This window comes from Cyrtonyx montezumae, unplaced genomic scaffold (assembly GCF_038088225.1).
Source record: "Cyrtonyx montezumae isolate F1298 unplaced genomic scaffold, pur_monq_1.0 scaffold_8, whole genome shotgun sequence".
Classification (NCBI taxonomy): Eukaryota; Metazoa; Chordata; class Aves; order Galliformes; family Odontophoridae; genus Cyrtonyx; species Cyrtonyx montezumae.
The window spans coordinates 10,709,097-10,736,899 of NW_027072089.1; the positions used below are offsets into that span (position 1 = coordinate 10,709,097).

Sequence of the window (27,803 nt, forward strand, 5' to 3'; positions counted from 1 at the left end):
ATATAGGAAAGATATTTTAATAACACTGGGCAGTCTTGAGCACTGCAATGATAAGGTGATATTTCATTGCTGTGCACAAGAAAAAAAAACTACTTCACATGAATGATTCTGCACATGGTTTGACCTACGGCAGTTTATTTGTAAACAATTGTTACATGTGCCAATAATTTAATTGAACACAGACTTTGTACATTTCAATGTATAATGCTAAGAATGTCACACTAGAAGAATCCAGCTGTATTCAGTTACAATCGTACTTTAAAAACCTTTGAAATACAAACCATTAGGAATAACGTACAAGCAAAAGGAAAATCGGAGAACAATGGTAGAAATGAGAAAAAAATGAAATCATGTATCATGATCAGAAATGTGAGAACAAGTAACACACATTTCCTGGTTGGCCTTTGATCTCCAGGTACGCTCATCTGGAATAACCACTACATGAGTTGCGCCAGAGTGCAAAGCCAACCTTGACAAGTTAAAAATAGGTTGTGCTCAAGACAAACTTAAAATAACTTACAACTTTATAACACGTGAGATTTCTCCCAAACGGGCAATAAAGCTACCTGAAGAAAAGAAACTGATTTCATTAGACTTTATTTGCAATACAATATAAAATAGATTCTTTTGGTATGAAGATCTTGGAGACCTTATTTTTTTTACACCACATTTAAAACAAAAGTCACATACTTTGAGTCTCTGGACCATCCCAAGCACTGGAAATGTTGTCGAGTTTCAGGTACTCTATGGACTTCTTTGGTTGCAACCTATTTAGTAAACTTCAGATATGAAGACTGGAACATTTAAGCTCTAAACTAGTGTTGAAGCACTAAATTAGAGTAGCTTGATTTCTAAGAACCACCAACATATCTGGAATTTTCTCCATGAAGCGCAAGATTTGTGGGTATTAAACAACTCTGAAGAGCAGACTACTTTTATTTAGAACCTAGTAACATCCTTCACTTAGTAACACTGAAAAGTATGCAGTGTGAGAACAGACACTTTAATCCATTCTTAGACTTCCATACAGCAGATTTAACTTGTACTATCATCAATTCTGTGCTTGTACAGACACCGTGCATGACAAAATTTAATACAATATGCCAAACTAGCTCATCTATTACAGTTCTCTGCAGCACTGAAAGTATCGCCTATGGTACTGAAAGTGTAAGTCAGTCTACTTCTTAGTTCCCCTACAGCACTCAATATTGAATTAATCTTCATATAACACCTCTCACAGTAAACCTATTTTCTCTGCGATTTCTAGCAGACTGACATCCATTTCCTCTTTAATTCCCTTGAAGAAAATAAGACAACTTAAAAAAGACTATGAAAAAATAATCACTTCCAGTACAAAAGTAACTGTAGTGTAAATAATTTTCTGTAATCTAGCTTTGTAACTTACACAGAATACTAAATTTAGCTGCTGTTGGTAAAACACATAATTCAACAGATGTTTTACAAAAAATACATTAAAAAAAAAAGAGCAGCACTGAGCAAATTGTAGTACTACAGACTTCCAGTTCCTTAAAGCACAAGTCTCCAACTTACACATCAGGAATGTATATAAAGCCAAGGAGAAAATAAAGGGACTTTCACAGTTCCAGCTGAAGTCACTGCATTATTCTATTGCGGTATATTTTTCCCTTTTTCAAACTTGTCATTTTTTTTTTTCTTACAGCTATAAAGAACAGGATACAAACCCAAACTTTATTTTCCTTCTCGTTAATTTGCAGCATCATCAATGCCACAAATTCTTGGTCCATTACATAATGTAGGTTAGTAAAGACAGGATATTTATCTCTCTTCTTTTTAATTACTTATTATCAAGGCAGTTCCAGCAAAGAGAGTTGGCAGAGTAGTTAGTCACCTGGATTACTGGTCTTAGTATTCCACATCTCTTGTTTTCCTTGTGCACTAAAATGGACAGACTTCTTTTAAGCTGGAAAAAAGTTGTTAATGCCTAATATAAACAAAATGAAATCACGACGCATAGTATCAGCCCCTACAAACAGAGCCAGAACAACATACTAGATGAAACAGTGCACTGTTAATGTCTGTCAGAATGAACAGCTAATGATTAAAAAGAAAACAGATTCAGAGAAGTCTCTGCATACACATCCTCTGCTGCTATCTTCCCTTGTTAGGGACAGTCATGAAAAAATTAAGAGATCTTTACTTTCAAACATTAATCAACAGAATATATCTGGTTATCTACCTTAAAGTTGACTTATAACATCAAGAGTTTTCCCACAGTGTCATCAGCAGTGTCAAACAACAACGTGGAACCAACTCACAGTGTGTCCCAAATCTACAATTCCTGGTTTCACACATAGAACAAGACAAATCCATTGTTATGAAGAACTTTACAGAGAGGGCCAACCATTCCATCCTTCCCATAATTCCACATGTCCACTGAATTTTACCAGAGATGAAAGCACACCATCCATCTTCAGAATGGCCTTAATCATCAACAGGGCTTCAAGCCTGCCCTAACATAGACCCTGTAAGCATCAAATCTCTTCATACTATGCTGATCTGTCAAGGCCACAGTATTAGGGTGAACTACATAACTCAACAATTCTTAATGCCCTGTATCACCGTGATACATTTTTTAAACAGTTGGTATCACTGAGCTTCTAGAGGAAGAGCCAAATCTCCTACCTTTATACAGAAAGGCTTTCAGTAATACAGTACAAAACTAAACAGAATTTATGTCTGAGTAACGAACATAGAAAACTACTATTGCAATTTTGTGGTGACAGCATAGAAATTCAACAATCATCAGAAAGCCTACAAACAGCATGTTTACTTATAAAAGAAAGATTGTCTCAAGATAAAAATAGTGCTGACAGCTAAAAAGCTCTCTGTTGCAGCAAGATACGCAGTAATGAGTAACAAGTTCTAGACAGTTAAGCAATTCCCCAATACTGCAACACAGCATGTTTTTATTAACACTACTTTTATACGGGTTATGCTGCAGCAACAGTACACTTCTTAGTGGTTGGCACTATAAATTAACCATAATAGAAGAAAGGCATTGAGTGATCAATGTGTCAGAATCCCTATTTGACCTGTTCCTTAGGTGTGGTTGAAATAAAAACTGAGGAAGGGGACCGTCCATTCCATTCAGATAATACACCTTCTTTAAACATGAGATTCTTGGCAGGAAGTGGAACACCCATATCTGCAGAAGTTGGCTGCAGAATTGAACTTGAACAACCAGCATCATGGAGCTGATCCAGCGTTGAAGTACCTTCCTAAAAGCAAAAATTAAAAAACTGTCTTAAAAACAAGAGAAATAATGAAGGATTTAACAGCTAGAATATAACAAGCTATTCCAATCAGAAAATATAGTATTTCTGAAGCGTGCTTACTCCATATCATTATGAAAGTAAAAACAGAACTAACAAAGGAAAGCAGGAAATAAGCACACAGTTGCCTCGACTACATCTGTGTGTACATATTTAGGTTTCAAGAAGCCTTCATGGAGGGCTGAGACTTAAAAATTATGGGAAGATCTAGCAAAGTGAATATACTATGAAATCTTCATGACAGCTATTATATCAGTCTGAATGTGTTAAGCACTGCTGCAATCTTGTATTATGCTAGGAGGTGTATATGTATTCAAAAGTACTAACTTGATCATACCATGAGTAGTTATTTCCCATAAGTTTGGTTTTCTCAGCTTAAAAAAAATCACTTCAGCATTTTTTCCCTCCCTACACTGATAATTACCTATATACAAAGTGCATCTCAGAGACAGCATCTAAAAGGTTAGGAAGAAGTCACATGAGACTGATGGATGGTTTTTAAGGCTTCAAAACTTCTGGAAAACTCCCAACTTTCTCCTCAAGAAATGGTTTGAAGATCACACCATCCACACTACCTAGGGTAAGTAACCTACTAGTTCCTTATCCTATTGAAAGAAGCTTAGACAAATATATCAAAGCATAAGCAACTCTGTAGATTCCACGTTACATGTGGATGCATTTGCTAGCAAATATTTCCATGCAGAACTGTAGAAGGCTGTGGAGCACGCACTTCTCCTTGCTTGCTATGCAAGGTCTCACTTTCTGCCTTAGCCCTTAAAGATTCCCCCAGCATCTGTACTTTTACATATTTATATTAATTCATCATCAGATGCTATAAGAGCTTAGGAGAAGTGCAAGAGTATAGTGGTATAGGATACATGTTGATATGCTACTATCTTTGCTAAGGAAACAATTGACTTGAAATGCAGATAACAAAGCATCTCAAAGCATCAGCAAATCCACAGCTTGTAGTGATCCCCCTGATTTACCTAAGAAGCAATCAAGTAGCCACCAGAACATGCTGTGTTATAACAAAAAGAATGCAAATAATTTTGCTGTACAAGTACCACAGAAATAAACAAAACAACCCACCTAATTGCACCAACTAATTACACACAATATGGAAATTAAGATAAAAAGATTAAGTAAGTGTATTAAAGTGGAAGGGAAGACCTCATGGTTTGCTACTAGTAGAATCTGAATTTTACAGCACTTAATACAGTTGCCACTTACAAGAGTGTAAGGAAAAAAATAAAAACTAAACACCACGCACATTGTTACTCTTCGCTGAACAGAAAAGTGGAGAGCAAGATCACATAGCAAACAGAATTATTTACTACTTGGTTATTCCTCCTTACCTGGAATGAATGAACAAAATTAAGGACCTGTAAGGACAGCTTTCTACTGGAATGTAGCAGTTTTTGAAGGCTGTCAAAAGCAAAAGAGAAGAATCTACGTACAAATACAGAAAATCAAAGTACACACCATAAATTTCCAACCTCCCAAGATGCTCCAGTTAAATCATAAAGAATTGTCATGGTAAACCACTGAAAACTCACTTTTGTAGTACCAGGCATTATGTGAGAAAAACAAAAAGCTTTCAGACAGGAAGCCTGACAATAACATTAGCACTGATGAGGTGCTCAAATCATCTCACATGCTTCTGAGTTCAGCCAGCCAAATTATATCTTCCTATTTTATTATGTTAAAATAGAACTACTACGTTGAAAAATATTTTTATATGTAAAATATATTAATAAATTAGACTGCACCATGTTTTGTTCTTATCAAGGACATCGTTGTGGGCTTTAGAAGCAGATAAGTGACACACCATTAAAAGCAAGTCAGCTACTGTAATAAAATCCCTAAGCTATGTTTTCATGCAGTTGTTTACTTAGTTTCCAGAACTACATCCTACAGAAAAACAAAAAGCACACTGTTGGATGAGTAATCTTTCAGAAAGAAAAGCTGCTGTCAAAAGCAGAAGTTAGCTTGATCACAAGGCAGCACTAAGCTTAGGAAATAAAATATCAAGAGTCAAGAAAATTTTCACCAAAACCAAAAGCATTTTACATCCAATCACTATTAGTGATTTTTTTTTTTTTTGAGGGGGCAGGTGGTAAAGAAGTGTGCTAGGCCAGGAAGGGGAGATGACCAGGAAGGCATTCTAAACTTATGTGACATTCAGATAGTTTACTAAAAAGAATTTATTTTTTACGTTGCAAAAACCAACAAATAAGCCTTTTTTTTTTTTTTTTTTTTAAGTGGACTAAGGTCCACTAGGTATTAACATTACAGCTGGTATCCTTAAGTCAAAAAGTGACATCACCACCTTACACGCTTGAATGAGGAACCCTATGAAACTTAAACTGGTCCTGGTTCAATTGTTATCAAGTTGTAGGTACTCAACTCGTTTTGCAGGAACTCTGGTCATAACACAACTGTTAAACCTGTAGCTGTTAAACCTGTAACCTATAGTAAAATAAAGCTCACCTTTCTTTCCTACATAACCCATGAGTGGCAATTTTTCTGCAGACTTTCTGATTCAACTCAGAGCTGAAGAGAGGAATGCCAAAGCATAATTCCAGAGGAATCCATTCCAGTTCTGATGTGGGTACTAAAGAGAGAAAGAAATTTTACAAAAACAGAAAGCAAATACTGTTCCCAGAACTAATTCTGTCAGATTACATCTATTCTCTCAGATCAACAGAAGAATTCATACTTTATTTGATGCAGTTCATTGACTGAACTGCTTGAAGATTAAAGAGAATTTGAATTTAAAGTAGTAAAAATACTACTGTACTTATCTCAGACAATATCTTCAACAATATGTGCTCAGATCCCTAAAAAGAAGGCATCTTACTAGATGGAGAATGTTTAGTACTAAATATTTGTCATGATTTTACCTTCAAGGCTTTGCTTGATTGCAGAATCCACTGATGTTTCTTCTATTACCATCTCAAATGACTCTGTACTCCCATTTACATCAGATCCTGATGCTAGATCAGCATCTCCTAGAGGTAAAATAAGCCTTACATAAACATTTAGATGAGTATATGTTTAATTATCCACTCATATAAGGAACTTGACACAAGTTTTGCCCAAAAGCCATATACAAGAACTGCTCTGAAAATAATGCCTCCTATTTTATTATGTTGGTTCACAATGTCAGAGGCAAATGTTGGTGATAAGGCACAAGAGTTGAACCATCTCACCTATACTGTTAATTTTGTAGCCATACAACAGATGGCAGCAGAGGGACAGTCTGACAAAACAAATCTGACATGGAAGTGCATATGAAGCAGAGGTGTGGGATTGAACTACTTCACAAAGGAAAAGTAATACACTTCGACACTTATAGACACTTGCTGAACATTTATGAAGACAGAACACTGGATGTGAGCATGGTGAGGAGGTGGGTGGTGCATTTCAGCAGTGGCAATAGTGGGTTACATCCTCTGCTGCAGATTTTTACAAGAGCAGCATGCAGGTTCTTCATCACTGGCAAAAATACATAGCTAATGGGGGGGTGCCTATGTTGAAAAAAAATAAATAAGCTGAAAATTTGCTCTACCACAGAGTGCTATAGTGTTTTTTGTTTCCACGGAAATAAATAGGTATTACTTTCAGAGCAACCTACACATATATTAAACTGGAATAAATGTTAAAGAGAGATAAAAGGTCTCACTGATTTTAGGACTAAAGAACTACTTAAGAATCTTTAACACTAACTAAAGATAAATTCTGGCACATGAAAATGACACAATTTACATTTTAATGTTTTTAAATGATGTTTTTTCCTCTCTTCTGCTGCTTATTCTAGTCCAATGATTTTCAGTATGTATTTGCTAATCCAGGCTCAAGGAGCAATTAGGAATAAGCCTACTGGCAGTAGATTTACACTCAAGACTGGGTTCCTCTCTCTGTTGGATGATAGGAACGTTGTATAACGGCATGTAGCAACAGGATGAGGGGAAATGGCTTTAAACTGAAGAAGAGAACATTCAGACTAAGTATTAGAAAAAAATTATTTACTGTGAGGGTGATGAGACACTGAAACAGGTTGCCCACTGAGGCTGTGGGTGTGCCCTCCCTGGAAGTATTCAAGGCCAGGCTGGATGGGGATTTGAGCAACCTGGTCTAGAGGGAGGGGGCCCTGACTATGGGGGGGGGGGGGGCGCTGTAACTAGATGATCTTAAAGGTCCCTTCCAACCCAAACCACTGTATGATTCTATATTGTGTAGAAATCCAAGTCCTTTGCGTGTAATTTTTTGCTCAACTTTACTGCTTGCAAATTAACAGAACACACACACACAAAAAAATGACTTCTAACTAACCTCTTCCATCAGAAGCATCACTCAGCTTCCTGTTAGCTTGCCGACTTGTAGGATTCAGCATAGTGACATAGCCACAAAAATGCTGCAAGTCTACCTTGTTTCTCAGAATCTTTAAAGCTGAATGAATGCCCATGTTCACACGAGAGAAGTCTAGAAGAAAGAAAACATATCCCAGTTGTCATGGTTTTATGATTTTTGGTACTGGTATTCCACATCATAACATCATGTAGTGCTTTTAGAGTTAAAGAGTTAATGCTCCAGCTCCGTGGATCATCGATAGTTCCAGGTATACCTGTCTCAGAAGAGAAGAAGAACTCCATTCCCCAGAGGACTTTGCGATGCTTTGCGTTCTTACGTGTTTACGCTCAGAGGGAAAGATAAAAACTGTCTGCGGTCACGGGACACTCTCTTTCCTTTTGGGATCGACTCAGCAGTGGGTGCTCGCTGCCGTCCGCCTTCAGCGTTAGCGTAAGGCCTTCGGTTTATCGGACACTCTCTCTTGCTCATTTTATTTATTAGCTTTAATTCCAATTATATTGTATTATATTGTGTTATTTTGCTTTTCCGATATCTTATTTAGTAAATTAGCTTTCCTCCTCAGATCGTTGCCGCTGTTTTGTTCCTAGGCCCATTTCCCTTTCCCCTTTTCCCTTTCCCCCTTCCCCTTTCCTGGGGCGTGGGTCCGTGGGTCCCCTGCACCAATCGTCACGGAACCGGGCCAAACCTGCCCGTAAACCGTTGACACCAGTTTACTTTAGCAAAAAACTCCTCTATAGCTGTATAGTTCATGTCTAGGCCAAACTTTTTTATCTGGGTTTTTTGTCTCCCTTAATGCTACATATTATTCATCACATTGGTGGACATGGGGTAACACTTAAGAAGATAGCTGTCTCGCACACAGACAGCAGAGATGGCTAGGTTCACCTAGTTAAAAACAGTGCCCAACTCTTTCAGTGTCACAGTCTTTTATGAAAAATCCAGTACAAGAACTTCCACAGATCTGATATTCTGAAGAATTATAGTACAGTACTAGAGGGTAGCAAGGAGTTTCAACTCTGACTTCTTAATCCCAGAATGTTTCCCCTACCATCAAGTCAACAAAACAGCCCAGAAAGGACAGATATAACGACAATCCATTTTGAACCTACTAAAAATCAAACTTTTAGATTAGCTTTATTTCTAGTGGTCTAATATTAGATTTCTTATCTGCAAATTCACACTTCAAGGACAACTCTCAGCTAGAAACCCTACGGCCTATCAAAAGCCTCCTGTCACCAAGGAGGTGTTATCAGAAGGCTAATTTCTTCTTTTTAAACTCAGATGAACTAGGAAGAATTTGAAGAATTTGCTAACAAAGCTCTTCCTTCACTAGGGAATCCTCCATAATAGTTCCTGTATTACTGTTTCCTTTTGGTTTCACCTCTCATAGTTAAGAAATGCTGAACAGAAGTAATCTTTACAAAAGAATATACAGAAGACTTGTTATTAACAAATACACTAATTAATAAGTACATACAAATAAAGATCTAGAAGTGTTTGCTGGAGTTACTTAAGTGCCTTTGTTGAAAGAGAATATAGTCCAGATAAAACATCCCGAATGTGACCGAATAGAGAAAGGAATAAACCACATCCACAAGCTCAGGACTGACCTGTCAATAATTTAAGCATTCTTTCAATTTTTTCATCTAACTTGACTCATAATTACTAGAAAATCTGTTTTACAAGCATTGTCACAACCTTGCTGCACAAGGTAACATTCAGTGCATAGAGATTATGTTAAATAAAGTTACCTCCCTGCTGCTCAGCTTCATCAAATGGAAAAGGTATATGTACAGTTTCTCCCATTCCGTGCATGCCATGCCCCTGAACATCAAGAAAATCATATCAGGCACAAAAAAAAAACTATACTCATCAGCTTAGCTTAGCCCTAACAATGCTCTCTTTTAAAGGCTACCAGTCCCGCTGATGAAACAAACATAGAAATATTTATATATTAAAATTCTTGAAATAAATAGATTGACTAAGACGCCCCATCCTCTTCCCCCTAAAATGCATGAGAATAAACATATTAAGTTAAGCTTCATTGAAGGGGAGCAGTTTCTAGAATAATGGCTCATATTCTCAGTTACCTTATACACCACTATCATCCAAAAGACGTGAATTATTCACTTTCATTTCAGTTTACTCAATCCCCAAAGCTCCTATAAATCTGTATCTTATTTTCAGTTAGAGAAACTGTTACGTTTGCTCATAATGTAATAATGCACGTGTAACACGCATCCAGTTCAAAACATATGGCCTTTATCCCCCATGAACCACAGCAGCAATGGCTAAAAAAGCTGAATGTATTTTTCAGCTCCCAACAAAAAGCATAGGTCTCCTACATTCTTAATCTCCTCTTCCATATAACAGCTTCACTCAACATTATGTTTTCATCATTTATAGAGTATATTCAGTACCTGAATTAAAACAGCTGAATGTGTTAAAGCATCATTCAACATTGTGAGCACATTCGATGTAGGAACTACTCCTGGGTCGTGACCCCAAGACGTTATCAATAAGCGATCATAACCCTAGGAGACAGAAGATTATTTACAGTCATAATGGACTCTCCAAGCACAAAGTGAAATGCTGTAGTTAGGCTAATAGCATGCTGTTACAATGATGAAGTTACTGAAGATTATAACTCTATAGCATTATACTCTCCACCAGGGACCAGTCACGCTCATATTTCTGGTAAAGACAGAAGTTTGCCAATCTCAAAGTTAAGATGGTAGTTTGAGTAGAATATATCTGTCAACAGCCCCTAAGGAACTAGGTGACCCTTGCAGCATTCTCCTAATAAATATGAGAGGAAAATAATCCCAAATAAATCCAAGTGCTAAATAAAAGCTAAGATAACGCTGTCAAAAGAGAGCACTGATACATCAACCCCAAAACAGTTATACAAAGGAAAGAGACACGGAGCAAAGAACACTGACAAACTTCCCAGTTTTCGAGAATGAAAATACCTATAAGATTTTTAGAAATGTCTCAACAGTTTCTCAAGAAGATGACACTGCAAAATAACAGAAGTATCTGTATCAGTACGCAGTTTAAAAAAACAAAAGGGAGGGCCTCAAACAGGTTTGTGATAATGCAGAATGTGAAATCAAGTAGTACAGGAAAAAAAGACCCATCAGCTCTCTGAAAATAAAGATCAGTATAGAAATATTCCAAGGCTGCCACACTGAATGCTTTTTATTAATGAAAATACATAATCTATTTACCACCCATTTAAGTTTCAATCGAGCTTACAGAACACCTTCTGCTGTATATGTCTTGATTAATTTAATCCTATGTTCCTTGAAAACTAGTCTTCAACAGAAGTACCCACAACATTTTCCAAATCGGAGAGGACACGAAGGGGAAGGGAAGAGATTTCTGAAAGAGGCTGAAGGAATGAAAAATCCATCTACTAATCCAAGAGTCAGAGATGACTGCTGATGTGGGTACATCTCAAGAATACACATCCCCCTCTGAACGCCTCCATGCTATTGCAGCATACTCAGCTCAAGTGTCTACTCTGAATTAAGAGATGTGAAGTACAGAGAACACACTCCTATTATAAATTTGAACAAGACTACTTTGTGAACTCTGTTGTGATCAGTGAGACACAAACACTGCTACATGTCTGCTGCATGTCAATTACAGTTAATAGATATTACATTTTTTTTGTTTTGCTAAGTTTAAACATTGCCATGGTCACTCACAACTATATTTACCATGGCTACCAAATGACAATACTCCTTTGTGGGACACAAGTCCCACTGAGGGCCAGAACGGGAAGAAATATCACCTAAAGTCTCTCATGCTTGAATTGGACATACCAAGAGCTGGGCCTGGAGAAAAAAAAGGCTCTGGGGAGATCTGATAGCAGCTTCTCAATTTCTAAAGGGAGGTTATAAGAAAGAAGGGGACAGACTCTTCAGCAGGGTCTGTTGTACTACGACAAGGGGGAATGCTTTCAAACCAAAAGAGGGGAGATGTAGAGTGGATATAAGGTAAAGGGTTTTTACAGTAAGAGTAGTGAAGCACTGGAACAGGTTGCCCAGAGAGGTGGTGGATGCCCTGTCCCTGGAGATACTCAAGGTCAGGCTGGACCAGGCTCTGAGCACCCTGCTGTTGGTGTCCCTGTTCATTGCAGGGCAGTTGGACTAGATGACCTCTAAGGGTCCCTTACAACTCAAATGACTCTACGAATTTATACTACGTAAAACTTGCTCCAAAGAAAGGTACAACAGCTACTTTATTATACCTCAGATTACAACTGTGTATGAATTCCTTAGTGTACGGCACATCTCTGAAACGTTAAGAGAGGACAGAGATAACAAATTCAGACATACACTACCTGAAAAATATCTGGAAGCTTTCGAAGACGCGTTCCTTTAGAGAGCAATAGAGAGGGTGGTCCTTGTCCAGTTATGTGGTAAATATACAGTTTGAACCAAACTGAACTGACTTCTGGTATTGCAGGTCCAATATGCTGAAGAGATTATTTGGGAAAAAAAAAAAAAAAGAGCCTATTATTGCAATTCTTATATGTACAGATATAATTTAATAATTGAGAGTTTAAAAGAAACGCCACGCTAATTCTACAGCACAGGAAGGAGTACAAATGTGTTAATTTACTGAGAAGAGATGACATTAGTAGGGGGGTTGGAACTAAATGATCTTAAAAGTCCCTTCCAAACCAAAATATTCTATGATTCTATTACATTTTAGGTACTTGCTCTCTTCACAGTAATTTTATATCAGCACAAGTTCAAGAATAAAACATCTCAGGTTAACCTTACCTTGATAGGTAAATTTTTAATTTATTGAAGTGCAGTAAGTATTCACATTTTACTCAGTAAACATTAAGAGTAATTGCAATACTATTCTATATGCCAAGAATTATGGATCTTTTGAAGACACAGCAGACATTTATGAAACAAACCTACAGAAATATTTGTATTACTAGATACTGTTTTTTCCCCTAGTTATTTTTTCACCTGGGGTGTACAGCTACTAATAGGTCGAATTTCATTGGTGAGTGGTGCCATGGAAACCAGGAGGGTATAATTTTTGTTGAGAACTCTACTGCAGGTAGCTGGATCCAAGCCGAGCAAACTCTCACATCGTAAGAGATCCAAGGGAAATCCTGTGACAAGAATGTAAGATTCTTGACTATTTGAGATGGAACATAAAATCTAAAGCATGATTTCAGACTTTCCATTACATCCTCTAAGCCATTAATATAGTATTTTCCAAAACAAAGTTTTAAGTTACGTACAGAGTTATTCAAGTTAATCCCAGTAAATTCAGCAGCTTGAGTCATACAGGATTCTCTGGCAGAGAGCTACAACTTTGTCCTCACCAACTAACTGATCCCAGGAAAGAAAAGCACACAGAATTACTAAAAGAGAAGTTAGGCAAGATTTTACAAATACCTATCTTCGTTAGAAAGAATACACTCATTTTCCTAATTTAGAAAATCGTTTTTTTTCATAGAAAACTCCACTTGAATAAAAGGATTACTTCTTTTATGACAGCCTTCAGAAGCACACAATATAAAACCACACCCTTCCTCAAGTTAAGTTTGTCTTGCCACCATTGAGATTTCATTTGTCGCTCTGGACATTAAGTTGAAACCTGTGCACCAAACCTGTCATTCTACATGACAACTCAGCACCACAAACGCATAGAACAAAATTATGGGGTTTTTTTGCTCAAAATACTCTTAAATCAAACAGGGTACTGACTGCCTTCTGATACAGCTGAGGCCATGGCAGATAAGTAAAGATACTCAAAATATTTCCTCAGAAGAGTTCACGGTACCGTTACTGGGTTGGTCAGGCTGTACAGCTTGTGCCCCTAAGTCTTTATTATGCCGCAGAAACAGTATTGTGTTTCTCAGTGTAAGTGCATGATCAAAGTATCGCTGTGCTTCCCCTTCACCTGTGCTTTGAACCTAAAAAAGAAGCAAAATAAATGCATGTAAATGGCATTGCCCAAGCATTCATTACACAACAGGAAAAAAAAAATAATTTTAAAGCTTTTTAATTGCATAACAACCCCAAAGGTTACACACAGCAACTATGAAATGACAAGCGAGTCTTGGACACGTTAGTCCAATTGTCAGAAAGCACATAAAGTCATCTATAAATCTGAACCATGCATCAGTCTTCAAGCAAAAAGATTTAAATTTCCAGTACTCCTGACTGGTATAAAAGAATACTGTAATTAGCAGCACAGCCATCCTACACAATCCTACAGTTTTCCCTCTAGAATTATCTTTAAAAGGTGGATTGGTTAAACGTTCCATAATGTAATGGTCAAGATTTCCTACAAAAACAATACACAGATTTTCAAAAATATTAATATCTTACTAAAAGAAGGTAATTTGTATTTAACAAACAAGCCCTATTGCAGGTCCATGTACACACAGACATGGGGACTCTTGAATTCAATTTGCTAACCAGACATTCAACACATTCACATGCAGGCACAGTATGATCCACAAAGTCACTAACAGTGTCAATGCAGTAAACAATCAACATATCAATTGAACCACTTAGGTTTGGTATGATGAGGATTGTATTCATATCATTATATTGCTAAACGAGACTCTTAGAGCAGTCTTCCAAATGAAAATACTGAAGGCTTTTTTTCCCTTTACACTAGGGCTGAAAAAACATGTGGCCACACATGCAACACATTACCTTCTCCAGTTCCACCAAGAAACTGTCAAGAGACTCATCTGATAGTTTCCCTACTTCAAACATAGTGACTGCATGACTTTTCAAGTTCTGGAATTAAAAAGAAAAAAAAAATCAAAATTGTCTTAGCTCTTTGAAAAGAAAATGGGCAAATAGAATTTTTATTGACCAAGTGTTTCTTAGCCACCATACAATCTAAAAGTTTTAAAATACTGAAAGTTATATAATACAGAAGTAAAACCATTTTCAATCTCAACACATTGAGTCTTAGTGTAATACGTTGAACCATTCAGACATACTGGTGAAAGATTTCCCATCATTAGAAAGGCAGTGAGGGTAGAATCAAACAGGAAGGCAATGCGCTTTGTGTGTCCACTGGACAGATTCAGGCTGCTCACACTGGCTGTTTCAGCTAATGGAGAACAAGAAAAAAAGATACATGATCACATTTGACAAACACAAAAACATCAAGTTGTACAACTACTTAAAATGATCAAAAAGCCTCAGTTAATACCACACTGAGTACAACAGAATTCCCTTATCACTGCTGAATGATCAGTGTTCACATATTGGTATCATTTCATCAGCTAATATTCAAAATATAAATAAGCAAAATACTTTGTTTACAATAAGCCTGAATAAACCAAGACTTAGACCTCCCCCACTGTATAATTCGTACCAAAAAAAAAAACGAGACTCACAGAATTTACATTTGTTTATAGACCCATTTACAGCCCACAATGCTATAAATATGAAACAATTACTTCTAATATATTAGATTCACTGTTAGTGCTAACCTGGATCATCTTGACTGTTGGTATCTGTATCTGTGGCTGATGACCCAGCTTCCTGTACAGGACTTCTGTTTTCCCCACTGTCCCACGAAAGCAGCATCTTTTGAGGATCCAAAGTACTCCTATTAATGTGAATTAAAATCCATATCTATCTGTAGCACCAGAGAACTCTCTCTGCCTTTACAGTGCTAGTATTCCAAGCACAGGCATGCCCAACACACGCCTTTCAATGTTTCTGAGCCCTAAATCAGTCCACTTGATGGCCCTCAGAGTCCTGCTTTAGCTTCAGCAGAAAAGTTTAGTTGGTGGTTTGAATACCAGGTTTTGAATAACAGAACTGAAAAAGAAAAATCAAACCACCACTGCTCAAGAATAATCTCTACTTCAGATTTGGGTTCTAGCTTTCTCTCCAAAGAGAAATACACTTTGTAGAAAAATGCAAACACTTACTTCAGCCTGTTCACTGAAGGAACATTCTTCCATGATGGATGAAGGTTATCCAGATTTATTACCTGGCCTTTTTTATGAGCAAAGCCTAATCGACAATACATGGACACAGCATTCTGAAGAAAGACACAGAAAGTACACAAATGTAGTAAGGAACTGCAATATGAAACCCAGCCATGAAGCCAACTTGCAAGACACTGAGATTTTCACATCAAGTAACAGATACGCAACACACATACCTTTACTAAAGATAAGTCAATCTCTAGGACATTTGCAAGCTAAAAAGAAAAAAAGAAAAGTCAAGAATGCAAAATTGATAAGGCAGAGTAATCCACCATTATTGGGCTTCAACATCTTTTTGTTGGTTTTGTCTCTTTGATTTAAACACAGCCTGTAATGGCAGAAGCAATTTTGTTCTGACCAAAAGCAATGGGGAAAAGAAATGGGAAGAAGTCCCATGATTGTTCCACTTAAAAGCATGCAGAAGAAATACAAGGTTATCTTCTACTGTGTAATTTCTAGGTTAATATTGTAAGATATACAGAGAAGAAAATAAGATGTGCATTTACTAGGTATTTATCAGATACTTTTTCCCTCACACATTTTTGAGAATCAGATCTTATGAAAAGATAGTTCATTAAAACTGTTAATATTTATGCAAAAGTTACATTCCTACTTTAAGTCAACACATTGCACATTTTCACTATAAGAAATTCTTAGTTCACACGAACAAAACAGAACCAATCTGGTTGAAACAGAGGAAAAATAAACTCAATTCTAGCCAGTATAGAACAAGCTGTATAAATTATTCCCATATAACTTCGCTCCAGCAGATGGAGTTGCTTCACTGAAGGTGTATATTGCCTGCAGCACTACTGAAGTTATATTCAATACTAAGAAAACGAGTTTATCTCAAACTCTACAACTCAGACAATACTTATATTGTTGATATCTATCCATACTTCTGCCTTCAGCATTTCACCAGTGTGCCTTGGGCCCTTTCATGGTTTTCCCAACATCATGACACGAGGTGAGTTTTACTTACCTCTGCCACATTAGTGTGTTCATCTATTGAAACAAATATCTTGTACAGGAGTGTTTCAAAGTAATCACCCTGCACTCTGTTCATCACAAAACCTTCAAGGGGTGGCACTGAAAAGAATTATTTGCAAGATTACAATTTGGTAATTTTCTTTTTTCAACTGAAACCATATAAAACACAACATAAAATTTGTATGGTGGTAATTTTGTTACGATTATACCATGGCACCTATATTTCTCTAGTCTCAAAGAATAAAAGCCTAAAGATAGTTTATGTGGTATTAAAAATTTTCCTAGTCCTTATGGAAAGTAATGGTTGTCAAAATATTTTCTAGTACTAACAAGAAAAAAAGTGAGCGAGGGTTGGAGGATGACGACAAGAAAAAAAACGTCAACTCTCTTCCACAGAGGTCTTAGAAACACTAAACTGGTATTTAAGTAGAAACCCTCTTGTATTTAGAGCCCTTTGCTTAACTGATCTCTTCTACAGTAATGGCATGTAGTTCTCCACAGGCAGGTTTCAAAAATGCTCATCTTCACAGATTACACTGAACTCAGAAACCCTTGAGGCTCAGCACAGAATGAGCTGTTCAAAGGTAGCCATATGCTGCACTAGTTTAAGCTCCTACCTTGTCCCCAGACATTACATACAGCTATAACTGAAGTGACAAAACATAGAGGGTGGAACTCATATCTATTAAAATTTAAAAAAAAAGCTGAAAATAAAAAGCTGTATAGGAACCAAACTCTCAAGTCCTTTCAGCAAGGCAGTTATATTCCTTCACATCATGATTCCTTTTCATTACAGACACACAGTACTTAAGTCGTACTGTGAATCTTTAAAACAATCTCAACTTATGTTCTAATTAATATAGATATCTAAGTATGAATTCAAGTTGGGAAAGTCCTGTGTACAATAACACTAATGTCTTTATATGGTAGAAGAGCATTTTGTTGGGAAAAACTCTCATAGTTTAAATTCTTTGTTCAATCAAACTCATGCATATAAGCAATAGCTTCTAAGACAACTAGTGAACAACTGAAATAAAATCAAGAAAATCTAGGTTTATACTACAAAAATATTTAGTTACCTGCTATACAGCTGTCATCAGATATTGGTACATCCAGGTAAATAAACCCTTTGTTATACAAGCCTGTATAAAAGAAAGCAAATCATTGAAGAAAAATATATTTTGCAGAGTGCTAATGATACAAGGACACATTCCCATCAGTCAGTTCAGAATGTAAAGCAGCATTTCCAATTAGCTTATACAGTACAACATTATTTTGCTATGCACACTCAATAAACCAGAACTAACATTCAGCAGGTGTTACTCTAAAACAGAGCTCTTTACTTAAGTTCAATGGAGTATATCTGGAGCTTTACAGCTACTTTCAGGACAACAGAGCACAACAGAATGACCAGAAATTGGAGCAGCTACATATGATAGCCACTCTAGTCAGGTTCTGGCCACGTGGTCCACACAGAGCAATCTTTGGCATTCTACCAAGTGCTTTGCACGTGAGCCCAGTGGTGAGCCCAGTGGTGCTACGGGTGAAAGGCAATGCTTCCTCCAGTGTCAAGAGACTTCCCTGAACAGGGCCTGCAGGGTCGCCACTTCCCTCAGCACTTTTTGAGTCATCACATGCTTTTCCAAAGGTCTCATCATCCTACCAATAGCTTGTAGTAAAGAGTGCTGGAGTTTTTCAGCCTGGGGAAGAGAAGGCTCCAAGGAGCCCTTACAGCAGCCTCCCAGTACCTGAAGGGGGCCTAGAGGAAAGCTGGGAAAGGATTTTTTATAGGGGAAGTTAACAAGAGGGTGAGGGGAAATGGTTTTAAACCAAGAGGGTAGATTTAGAACAGATATTAGGAAGAAATTCTTTATTGTGACAGTGGTGAGACACTGGAACAGGCTGCACAGTGATGTTGTGAATGACCCCACAAACAGTGAAGTTTTAGCTCCCAACAACAGCAGTTCTGTCATTTTTATTTTTAGTTTCTCCCATTCTCATACACTCTCTGTTCCCTCCCTGAGCCCTTACTATCAGATCCTAAGAAAGAAATGTGTTAAATTACTTGAAATAATATCAGAGCAACACCTTCTAATGGCTCACTGTTAAGACTGCAGTCTGTACAACTCTTGAGTATTTCCCTCCACATCCTCCCAAACTTTAACTTTCTTCAATTCTTTCATACCTAAGTTTTCAGGCACTGCTCTCTGAACTTGCTGAGCAATATCTATAAACAGAAAAGGAATGTCAATTGAACACTTACTGTGAACTACATTGAAGTCTAGTGAACCAGCAAGCTGAGGACCTGAATCAATTATCTTATCAATAGCTGACTTCTCCGATGTAGTGCAAATCTAGTAAATGAAATCACCATTAGTCTGTTATGCAACTTGAATAATGCCACTCAAAGGAAAACAAAAAACAGAACAAAAAACATGAACATTTCACATTCAGAACAGTCACAGGTAATTAAAAAATACAGAAAGTAAAACTACTTTCTTCATTAAAATGTTTGCACTGAAAAATTCACTGAATTTCTTACTTAAGTTTTTACCCTTGTCCTCAAACAATGTTACATGTGCTCTAGGAATAGTATTTAATTGCAAAGGTGTTTTACAATATCAAATAATAGCTTTGCTTCTAAATTAAGTGTTCAAATGCAACTGGAACCACTCTAGAAAGAGGCAAATTTCAATATCAAAGTAATTCGCTTCAGGTTAACTATTTTGGAATGTCAGAATGTAAGTAACCACTGTCCAAGATACTCCCAGTAACAGTCAAAGGAAGTTTCCATCACTGCCTTAACTATGCTCCAATCTAAACCAACAGAAAAGGAATTAAATACAGACCAAGAGAATATAGCTGACTGTAGACAAACTATGAGAATGAAATAGGATACTGTGAAAATGAAAGTAGAACAATGATAAAATGTTAAGCCAGCTCACAAGTTTTTCCAACTGCAATCAATGAAACAAAGACACAAGAGGAGCAGAAATGAAGATGAGTAACAAATAAGGTCCACTAGCACTCTAAACTGAAGGTGAAGATACAGTCAAAACCAATATGCCAAAGCTAAAACGTGACATTTAAGAAGGCACATTTTGCTGCTTGTTCCCTATAAAGCAGAGCAGCACACACTTCAGTTCCCAGTTTTGCTGACACAAAGCAACCTCAGCACTGTATATGACTCAAAGCACAAAGGAGGAAGGGGGCAGAATATACCAACAAAGAATTATACTACTTCCACCAGTTTCAATTTCTGTTTCCATAAGAGTTGTTATAATGTTCCAATCTCCAACCAATGTTTGTGTAGAATACACAAAGGGAAGCCTGTTTTCAGGAACTATCAGTATTCAACCAAAATTAGAGCTGAAACTGTACTGAAGTACCTTGATGTCATCCTCAGTGATGTAGCCAGACTGTACAACCCACCAAGCTTCTATGGTAATCTCCACAGGTTTCACAGGTAACAGATCACGCGCAGTTTTCCTTCTGAAAAATTTCTGCAGTGGTACAGTCCATTTGAGATAGAAATAAATAGCACTTCACATGTGCAGGCAACCTTTATACAACCTGATTTTTAAGTACATTATAATCAGATTGGACACATAGATACTATTAACCTTGCCCTTTACTAAAGGCTTGAGCAGAAACAGATGTGCTTCCCTTCTCCCTCAGATTATATGAGAATGGGATGGAAAAAAAATTATTTACACATGATACTGTCAGAAGTAATCTTCACATGTATCTGTATTCATAGTGTGATTTTTAGTTAGAGACACAACCTAAATGCATTAAGATCAAGTCTAAGAACAGCAGACAAGCATATAATTTGTCTATTTTAAATAAATTCAGTAGTCTTAGAATCTATTTTAAGAACAAAGTTTATTTACTTTAAAAGACCAAGACACCATATCCTCAGTAAGTACAATAAATTTCAGTACAAGAAAGAAAAACCAAAGGGTACAGTTAATTTATACATTTCAGTAGTTCCCTCCCCATTCTCTTCTACTGTACAGTTGTTACCTTTATGTTCCCTATGTCAAGTTTGTATTTTGGTGGACACCCTTTTATTTGTTGGTTCTTTTACGGGTTTTCTTGGTTTGTTTGTTTAAGTAATGCTGAATATCCTGTTCTCTAGTCTATTTTGGTTTTAATAATTATTGTTGTTGTTTTGTTTTTTAAGAAGCAGAAAATAGTTCAGTAGAAACAGAAAATAACAAGAGATATATTATGTTGTGTTCAATTCCTTCTAACATTAAACTAATAAGGCCCATGAATTTTTTCCACTATTTCCTTTAAAATAATGTCCTATGGGTGAGGGAGGAAAGAGGAAAATAACAACAATCTTACCTTTGAAGATCTGCATTGGTTCATTAGATCTATATATTGGTTTCTTCCTATACCAAGAAGTCTTAGACCTGGAAAATAATCAAGGTTCCATTTTTCTTGGTGGGATTTAAGCTGAAGATACATAAAATCTTCTTCAAAGAATCAAACTTAACTATCAAACCTAACTAATACTTTTACTTACCCCTTCTTCCCAAAATAAAAGGATACCTGGAGGAACTACACTCGGTCCTAAATAAATTTGGCTGAGAACCATCTGCATCTAAAAACCACAATCTATCCCTATTCATTTATTTTACATAGGTTGTGTACTGTAACCAGTTTCTCTCAAGTCACAGGGTAGCAGGAAATAAACCAACTCCTTTCTCTTCTGCCTTCAATTCAACGAGTAACATGCTTCAAAACGAGAACTAAAGTTGTACCTGTTTTGGTCAACAGGGTGTTTTTCTACCCTACTGTCACACCATGCACTTGATTTCTGTAAACTAAGGATTAGAGCACAAAAGGCCACATAAGCCTTTAAGGAAGATGACTAAGATCCAGCTCTGTTAAAGTAAATCAGAATTTTAACTCTCTAACTGCTAGCCTTCAACCATTAACAAATTATGAAAAGATATTGGAAAACTACTCAGGAGCTTTAACCCATATCCTGCCTCTGTTGTTAAGGGGCAATCACTCTGTTCTCCTTCAAATTCAGCATGAGGTTACGTGTTCACATCCTTAATCTCTCCTCCTTGCGCCCACAACAGTCTAACAGAAAGCAAGACAACACATTTGGCACATCTAGGAGCATCACAAAATGATACTTTTCTTGTACATTCTCTTTTCTTGTTCATCATTCCTCTTCGTCTACTGGTGCTAATTCGTAACAGTGCCAACAGCCTTTCAGAGTTTTTCCAAAGCTTTCTGACCAACACAAAATGCACAGTGGGAAAGTGCTCATCTGGATAACACAACAGCCAGTAAGACTTACAACCCAGAAGCCCAAACAAACAATAAGGAACCATATGCAAGGATAAAAGCTGGTTCTGTATCATGCCTAGTAGTACTCAAATCAGTCCAATTCTTGTGCTCATCACAGAGACAGAACATTGCATGCAAAGCACACCCCTTCCTTAATAAACACTACTGAAATGCTTCTACACCTTCATTCACATATTTGTGTTCAAGCAAACAGATGCCCCACAAATCCACTTTCAGAAGATCCTTCCTCATTGCAAGCAGTTCTGCAGCTAGATAATACTTACAGTCAGCAGCAGTAAAGTTGGGTAACGAATCGTAGCTTTTCTCACTGTTCATTATATCCTTAAAAAGACAAGAAAAATTAATTGCAACAAGAACGTCATTGCTTCAGAGAAGCAAATGTAAAATTCAGCCTTAAAAAAAAAATTGAAATTAAATCAGAAATCTATTAAAGTCAGGACACTGACTCTGGCTAGGATAATGTTAATTTTCTTCGTCGTGGAAGATGTCTGGGATTTGTGATCAAAACAATGCTGACAATACATGAGTGCCTTAGCTACTGCGGAACTCTGTGCTTATGCAGACTCAAGGACATCTCAGCTTCTCAGACTGCTTGCCAGAGAAGGGGCTGGGGTTGCACAAGAAGCTGGGAGGGGACAGAATCAGGACAGATGACCCAAACTGTCCAAAGAGATGTTGTACGACAACACCATATGACGTGGTATTCAACAATACAAGCTGCAGGAAAGAAGGAACAGAGGAGAGAGAATGTACCAAGCTACAGCACTTGTCTTCCCAAGTACATTACATGTGATGAGCCCCAGGAAATGGCTGAACATCTGCCTGCTGATGGGAAGCTGCCAATGAATTCCTTATTTACTTTGCTTGTGCATGCAGCTTCTGCTTAACCTACTGAACTATCTTCATCTCAACCCACAAGTTCTCTCATCTTTACCCTTGACAATTCTCACCCTCATCTCTCTGACATCCAAAGAGAACAAAAAGCCTGTCAGAGAGCTGACAGAAAACAGAGCCATCTCAGTACTCACAGAAAAAGCTTTTGATATGGTCAAGTGCCATTTCTGAAGAGGAAAACAACCGCACAAATGTGCTGTTCTTTGTTGTTTTGCTGTTTTTGCGTGTTATTTTTTTTAAGCAAAATTCCCTTTGTTTTGTTAATTAAACAGAATGGGGTATTTCACAAGCAGTTTGAAATTAAGAATCACAAATCTCAAGGATCAATAAAAAAAATGGGCCTAAACATAAGTCCCACCCAGCTCCAAATGACCAAGTCCACTTCTTGAAAGGTTTATGTTGGTACAACAGTGGAAAAAATAGCAGGTACAGGTAGTTATCTAAAAGCTGCAACTTGTTAGCACTTCCTACCCACAAACAAACCACTTGACACTGGCTTGCATACACTCCAAGGCCAACACTGACATCTCTAAGACGTAATACACCATTTCTCACCATATTTTTGCACTCACCTCCATTATGCCTGTGTAATATGAAAACGGCGTTACCCTTAGCCCTTTCACCATTATGTCAGACAAATGGTATGGGTACAACATCAGATGGTCACGACTGTATTTTAATAGATCCTCGTAATATTTACGTTCATCTTTCTTGACGTGCTTAACTACAAGAAAAGAGGAGAACAGTTGCATTGTTAGATCAAGTTCAGTCAAAAAATGTCTCAACAGAAGATTAATAGTGTAACAGAGATTGACAGAAAGCTAAAAGCTCTATTCAGCTCTTGTGAGGCCTCATCTGGAGTAGTACTGCATCCAGCCCTGGGGCCCCCAGCACAAGACTCAGAGCTCTTGGAACTGGTCCAGAGGAGGGCCACCAAAATGATCAGAGAGCTGAAGCACCTCTCCTATGAGGAAAGGTTGAGAGAACTGCGCTTGTTTAGCATGGAGAAGAGAAGGTTCTGGGGAGACCTCATTGATGCCTTCCAGTACTTGAAGGGAGCATATAAACAGGAAGGGGAAATGACTGTTCACACAGGTTGATAGCGACAGGACAAGGGGGAATGGTTTTAAACTAAGACAGGAGATTCAGTTAGATGTTAGGAGGAAGTTTTTCACTCAGAGGCTGGTGGAACTGGAACAGCTTGCCCAGAGAGGTTGTGGATGCCCCATCCCTGGAGGCATTCAAGGCAAGGCTGGATGTGGCTCTGTGCAGCCTGCTCTAGTGGTTGGCCACCCTGCCGATGGCAGGGGGGTTGAAACTAGATGAACTCTGAGGTCCTTTTCAACCCAGGCCATGATTCTAAAAACAAAATAAAGGAGGGCTATATGGGATTTAGTGCTCAGAGATTCCTACATTCAATGTAAGCACTTTCAGAGCCATTACACATCAGAACAGAGCAGATTTATATCACACGTTACCTGGAAGTGGCCCACAGAGACAACCCATGCAGGCTCTGGAAAATTTTATGTTCATTAGTGAAATTATTATCTACTGTAAAAGAGGACTGGATGCAGTCAATGTAAAATAAAATGGAAGCCTGCAAGCAAGTCTGGACTCAGACGCTTAGACTTCTCATGATGTTTTATCACTTAGAAATATTTCAGGGATAGAGGGACCTTTAAACAGGGCTAGTTCTTGCAGCTTTACAGTAAAGACAATCTTAAACAGAGATCTGGGCAGCAATTAAAAGTTAGCTTCTTTACTCACCTAAGTTATTCCGGTACCGTAACTGATTGCGGATGCTGTAGAGTACAACCTGCCTTTCATATTCCCTCTGAGAGTTTCCAAGAGCCTTAAAAATAGAAAAGTCTTTTAGACGTGCAAAAAACCTGCTTTAGTTAGAGCAAAGCGCCTCATAAGGAAGTATTTGCAGGCATTTGTCATTTAGCAAGTCCCTGTTCATTACAGTGATAGTATCTTCAGTTTCTAAACGAGGTAAAGAGTATCTTTAGTTAAATGGGTCCATCCATACAAGATGTCAAATTATACAGCCATTGTGACCAAAAAGGGAACCTCTCATCAAAGGTTATAAACATTCTTTTAGGTGACATGAAGCACTGAGCATTACACCAAGCATTCAGCATCTTGCAGCCTTGAAGAAGTGCCCAGAATTAGTGCAACACAAATCAGTAACTGAGCAACAGAAAGTTTCAGCTATGGCACCTAAGAAGCTTATAATGAAATAAATAATGAAACAGTTCAGCTGTAACTTCCCACAAGTAGGCTATCAAGTGATCTTTGGTCACAAGATTAAGACGTAAATACAGTACAGTGCTTGACTATCCCAAACCAAGATAAAAAGAGAACTTTGGTTAATGTTTTAAATGCCTTATTTCAAAAACCGTCCTGCAAAATTCTTCACGTTGCTCTTCTGCTCTACTAAAAAGCGAGCAGGTTTTCTTCTCCTAGTTCCCTCCCTTGATGTTCATGTTACAGAAGACCCTTAGATTAAAAAGTACTTTATAGGGAAGTTCTCTTCCCCCTCTACTCTGCCCTGATGAGGCCACATCTGGAATACTGTGTCCAGTTCTGGGCTCCCCAGATCAAGACAGGGAACTACTGAAGAAAGTCCAGCAGCAGTACACAAATATTATTAGAGGCCTGGAGTATCTCCCATTTGAGGAGAGGCTGAGACCTGGATCCATCCAGCCCTAAGAAAAGAAGACTGAGAAGGAATCCTATCACTCTTAATAAGTATCTCAAGTGTGGGAATCCAGTGGATTGGACCAGGCTCTTTTCACTGGTGTGGAATAGTGGGCAGCAGTCAAAAACTGCAATACAGGAAGTTCTGTACAAATATGAGGAAGGACTTCTTTACTGTAAGGTTTGGAGCACCAGAACAAGCTGCTGAGAGGGGTTGTGGAGTCTCCTTTGGAGATATCAAGACCCATCTGGATGGACCTACTGTACAGAACATGATGTAGCAGGAGGGTTGGACACAAAGATGCCCAGAGCTACCTTCCAAACTCTGCAATTCTGTGAATATACAGGACAAACAAGCACAAAACCCACATACTGCAGAACCAAGCATTCAAGAAGAGAAATGCAGTCACAGGCAAGATCCATAACTGATTTAACTTTGAAGTATTTTCTCCAAGTACAGAAATACTAAAGAATATTCTAAAACTAAATACAACAGAATTCCAGAAGCTACATAAAGTGAAAGAACATGTTATGCAGTGCTGTATATTCCACCCTAATCGTATAACCAACAGCATGGCACTCTGCTGGGCAAGTAAATGCAAATCACCATTCATGTTCTTCAGCAAGAGGGACTACCTCAAATACAATGAAGTTAACTATTCAGGGCCTGCAGTCCCTACTCTTCCTCTCCATCCTTTGTACAAGTGCAGGAGTCGTTTTCCACCACCTGCTTGAAACAGCACTCAGCTTTGGAGCAGAGATGGAAGCTTTCCTGTCGGCCTGACACAATACCTGCTTGCTGCTGGCAGGGACCTGTGAAGCCCAGCATTATCAAACTTTCATGAGGTGCTTTTTTTTACCCCGGGCCACACACTGCACAGCTCCCTAACCACATAGCAGCACCGCTCTCTGACAACACCACACTCGGTCAGCTTGTCCCCAGGGAACGATGTAGAGACGCTCACTCTTCTGCTCCCACACAGAGACCCCAAATTCCCTTTCCAGCTCCCCTCCCCCCACAGACGGGCACCACACCACACCTATGTGCCCCTCTCCAGCCATACACACTCCAACCCTCCACCAGAACCCCACAGCCCTTTCTCCACCGGTGGGCCCAGGGCAGGGCAGGGCCGAGCCGCCACCTCTCCCCGCACAGCGCTGCCCGCAGTCAGGAGCCGGGGCCGCCTGCCCGGCGCTACCTGCTTGACGCTGGCCGGCAGCCGGGCCCAGAGGTAGTTGTGGCGGATGTGGAACTCCACGTCGATGTTCATGGCGAGGGGAGCCGGACGCGCCGCAGGGCCCCGCCACCAGGGGGCGCTCCAGCGCCGGGGCCGCTCTGACCCCTCACCGCCTCCTCCTCCTCCTCCTCCTGCCTGCCCGCTGCCTCTGCTTCCGCGTCACGGCCCCGGAAGTGATCATCCGTCACTTCCGGTGGGGCGGGAGGGAGGTGCGTATGCGGGATGCGTGGGATGCGGCGTTGGGTGGACTCGTGCGGACTGATGTCTTTCGTTTCTTCCTTCCGACCCTCCCTCCACTTGCCGCCCCTATGCTGGTGGCCCCTCAATGTGAGGGCAGAATCTGGAGCAGGAGGAAGAGTTTCATGACGTGGAACAAGCAGGAATGCTTCTTTTAGCGGTACCCCTGGGTTACTTCGTCGGAGTGTGGCCCCAGTGCAGGGTCTGCAAAGCCTGGGGATGAAAACCTGCGGACCTGAATGCCAGCTGCACCATCCTGCTCGAACAGGGCATTAAATCGGCGGGTTGATGTGGTCAGGGAGTGCCTTCTCTTAGGAACTGGTTTTTATGTGTTGTGCAGAGTGTTATCAGTCGAAATTAGTGCCAGTTTTCCATGCAAAAGTATTTTCTTGCTGTCAGCGAATTACAGATGTGGGAGGAACTGTTTTTAACACTCGTGGATTGTTTGATGAATAAATAAAAACAAGGGAAAGCAGGTGAGCCTGTGGCCAATGGCTTGGACAGTTTCATTGGTGGGACTGTTCTGCTTTCTTGGTAGGAACCTTCAGTCCATGGTGAGAGGTGAAAGGGGACCAAAGTGGAGAGAAACTCAGTGCTCTTGTTAGCCTTGAGTCAGTGTCAGTGAACTACAGACCCAATTCTACATATTTGACGTCACGGTATCTCTAGGATCTCATTTCTGTGTAACTACAATGACACACTGCTGTAGGC

At 38.7% G+C, this 27,803-nt stretch overlaps 1 protein-coding gene across 2 annotated transcripts; it reads right to left on the reverse strand.

Moving 5' to 3' along the window:
- Positions 1-101: 101 nt before the first annotated feature.
- On the reverse strand, positions 102-26,979 carry FAM91A1 (family with sequence similarity 91 member A1). Of its 2 annotated transcripts, XM_065753498.1 has the most exons (24): positions 26,817-26,979; positions 24,682-24,766; positions 23,487-23,638; positions 22,284-22,341; positions 21,040-21,107; positions 20,076-20,189; positions 18,950-19,040; positions 17,766-17,828; positions 16,679-16,785; positions 15,873-15,911; positions 15,637-15,749; positions 15,190-15,308; positions 14,692-14,804; positions 14,396-14,482; positions 13,512-13,644; positions 12,686-12,834; positions 12,043-12,177; positions 10,112-10,225; positions 9,443-9,515; positions 7,653-7,802; positions 6,221-6,328; positions 5,808-5,931; positions 4,673-4,742; positions 102-3,260 (listed from the first exon to the last, which is right to left on the reverse strand). In XM_065753498.1, the coding sequence occupies exons 1-24, from the start codon at positions 26,886-26,888 to the stop codon at positions 3,066-3,068; spliced, it is 2,532 nt and encodes an 843-aa protein (XP_065609570.1). In that variant the 5' UTR covers positions 26,889-26,979; the 3' UTR covers positions 102-3,065. The 2 variants fall into 2 exon arrangements, with proteins under 2 accessions (XP_065609570.1, XP_065609571.1); XM_065753499.1 differs by lacking the exons at positions 102-3,260; positions 4,673-4,742; positions 5,808-5,931 and having other exon boundaries at positions 6,259-6,345.
- Between the last annotated feature and the right edge of the window lie 824 nt (positions 26,980-27,803).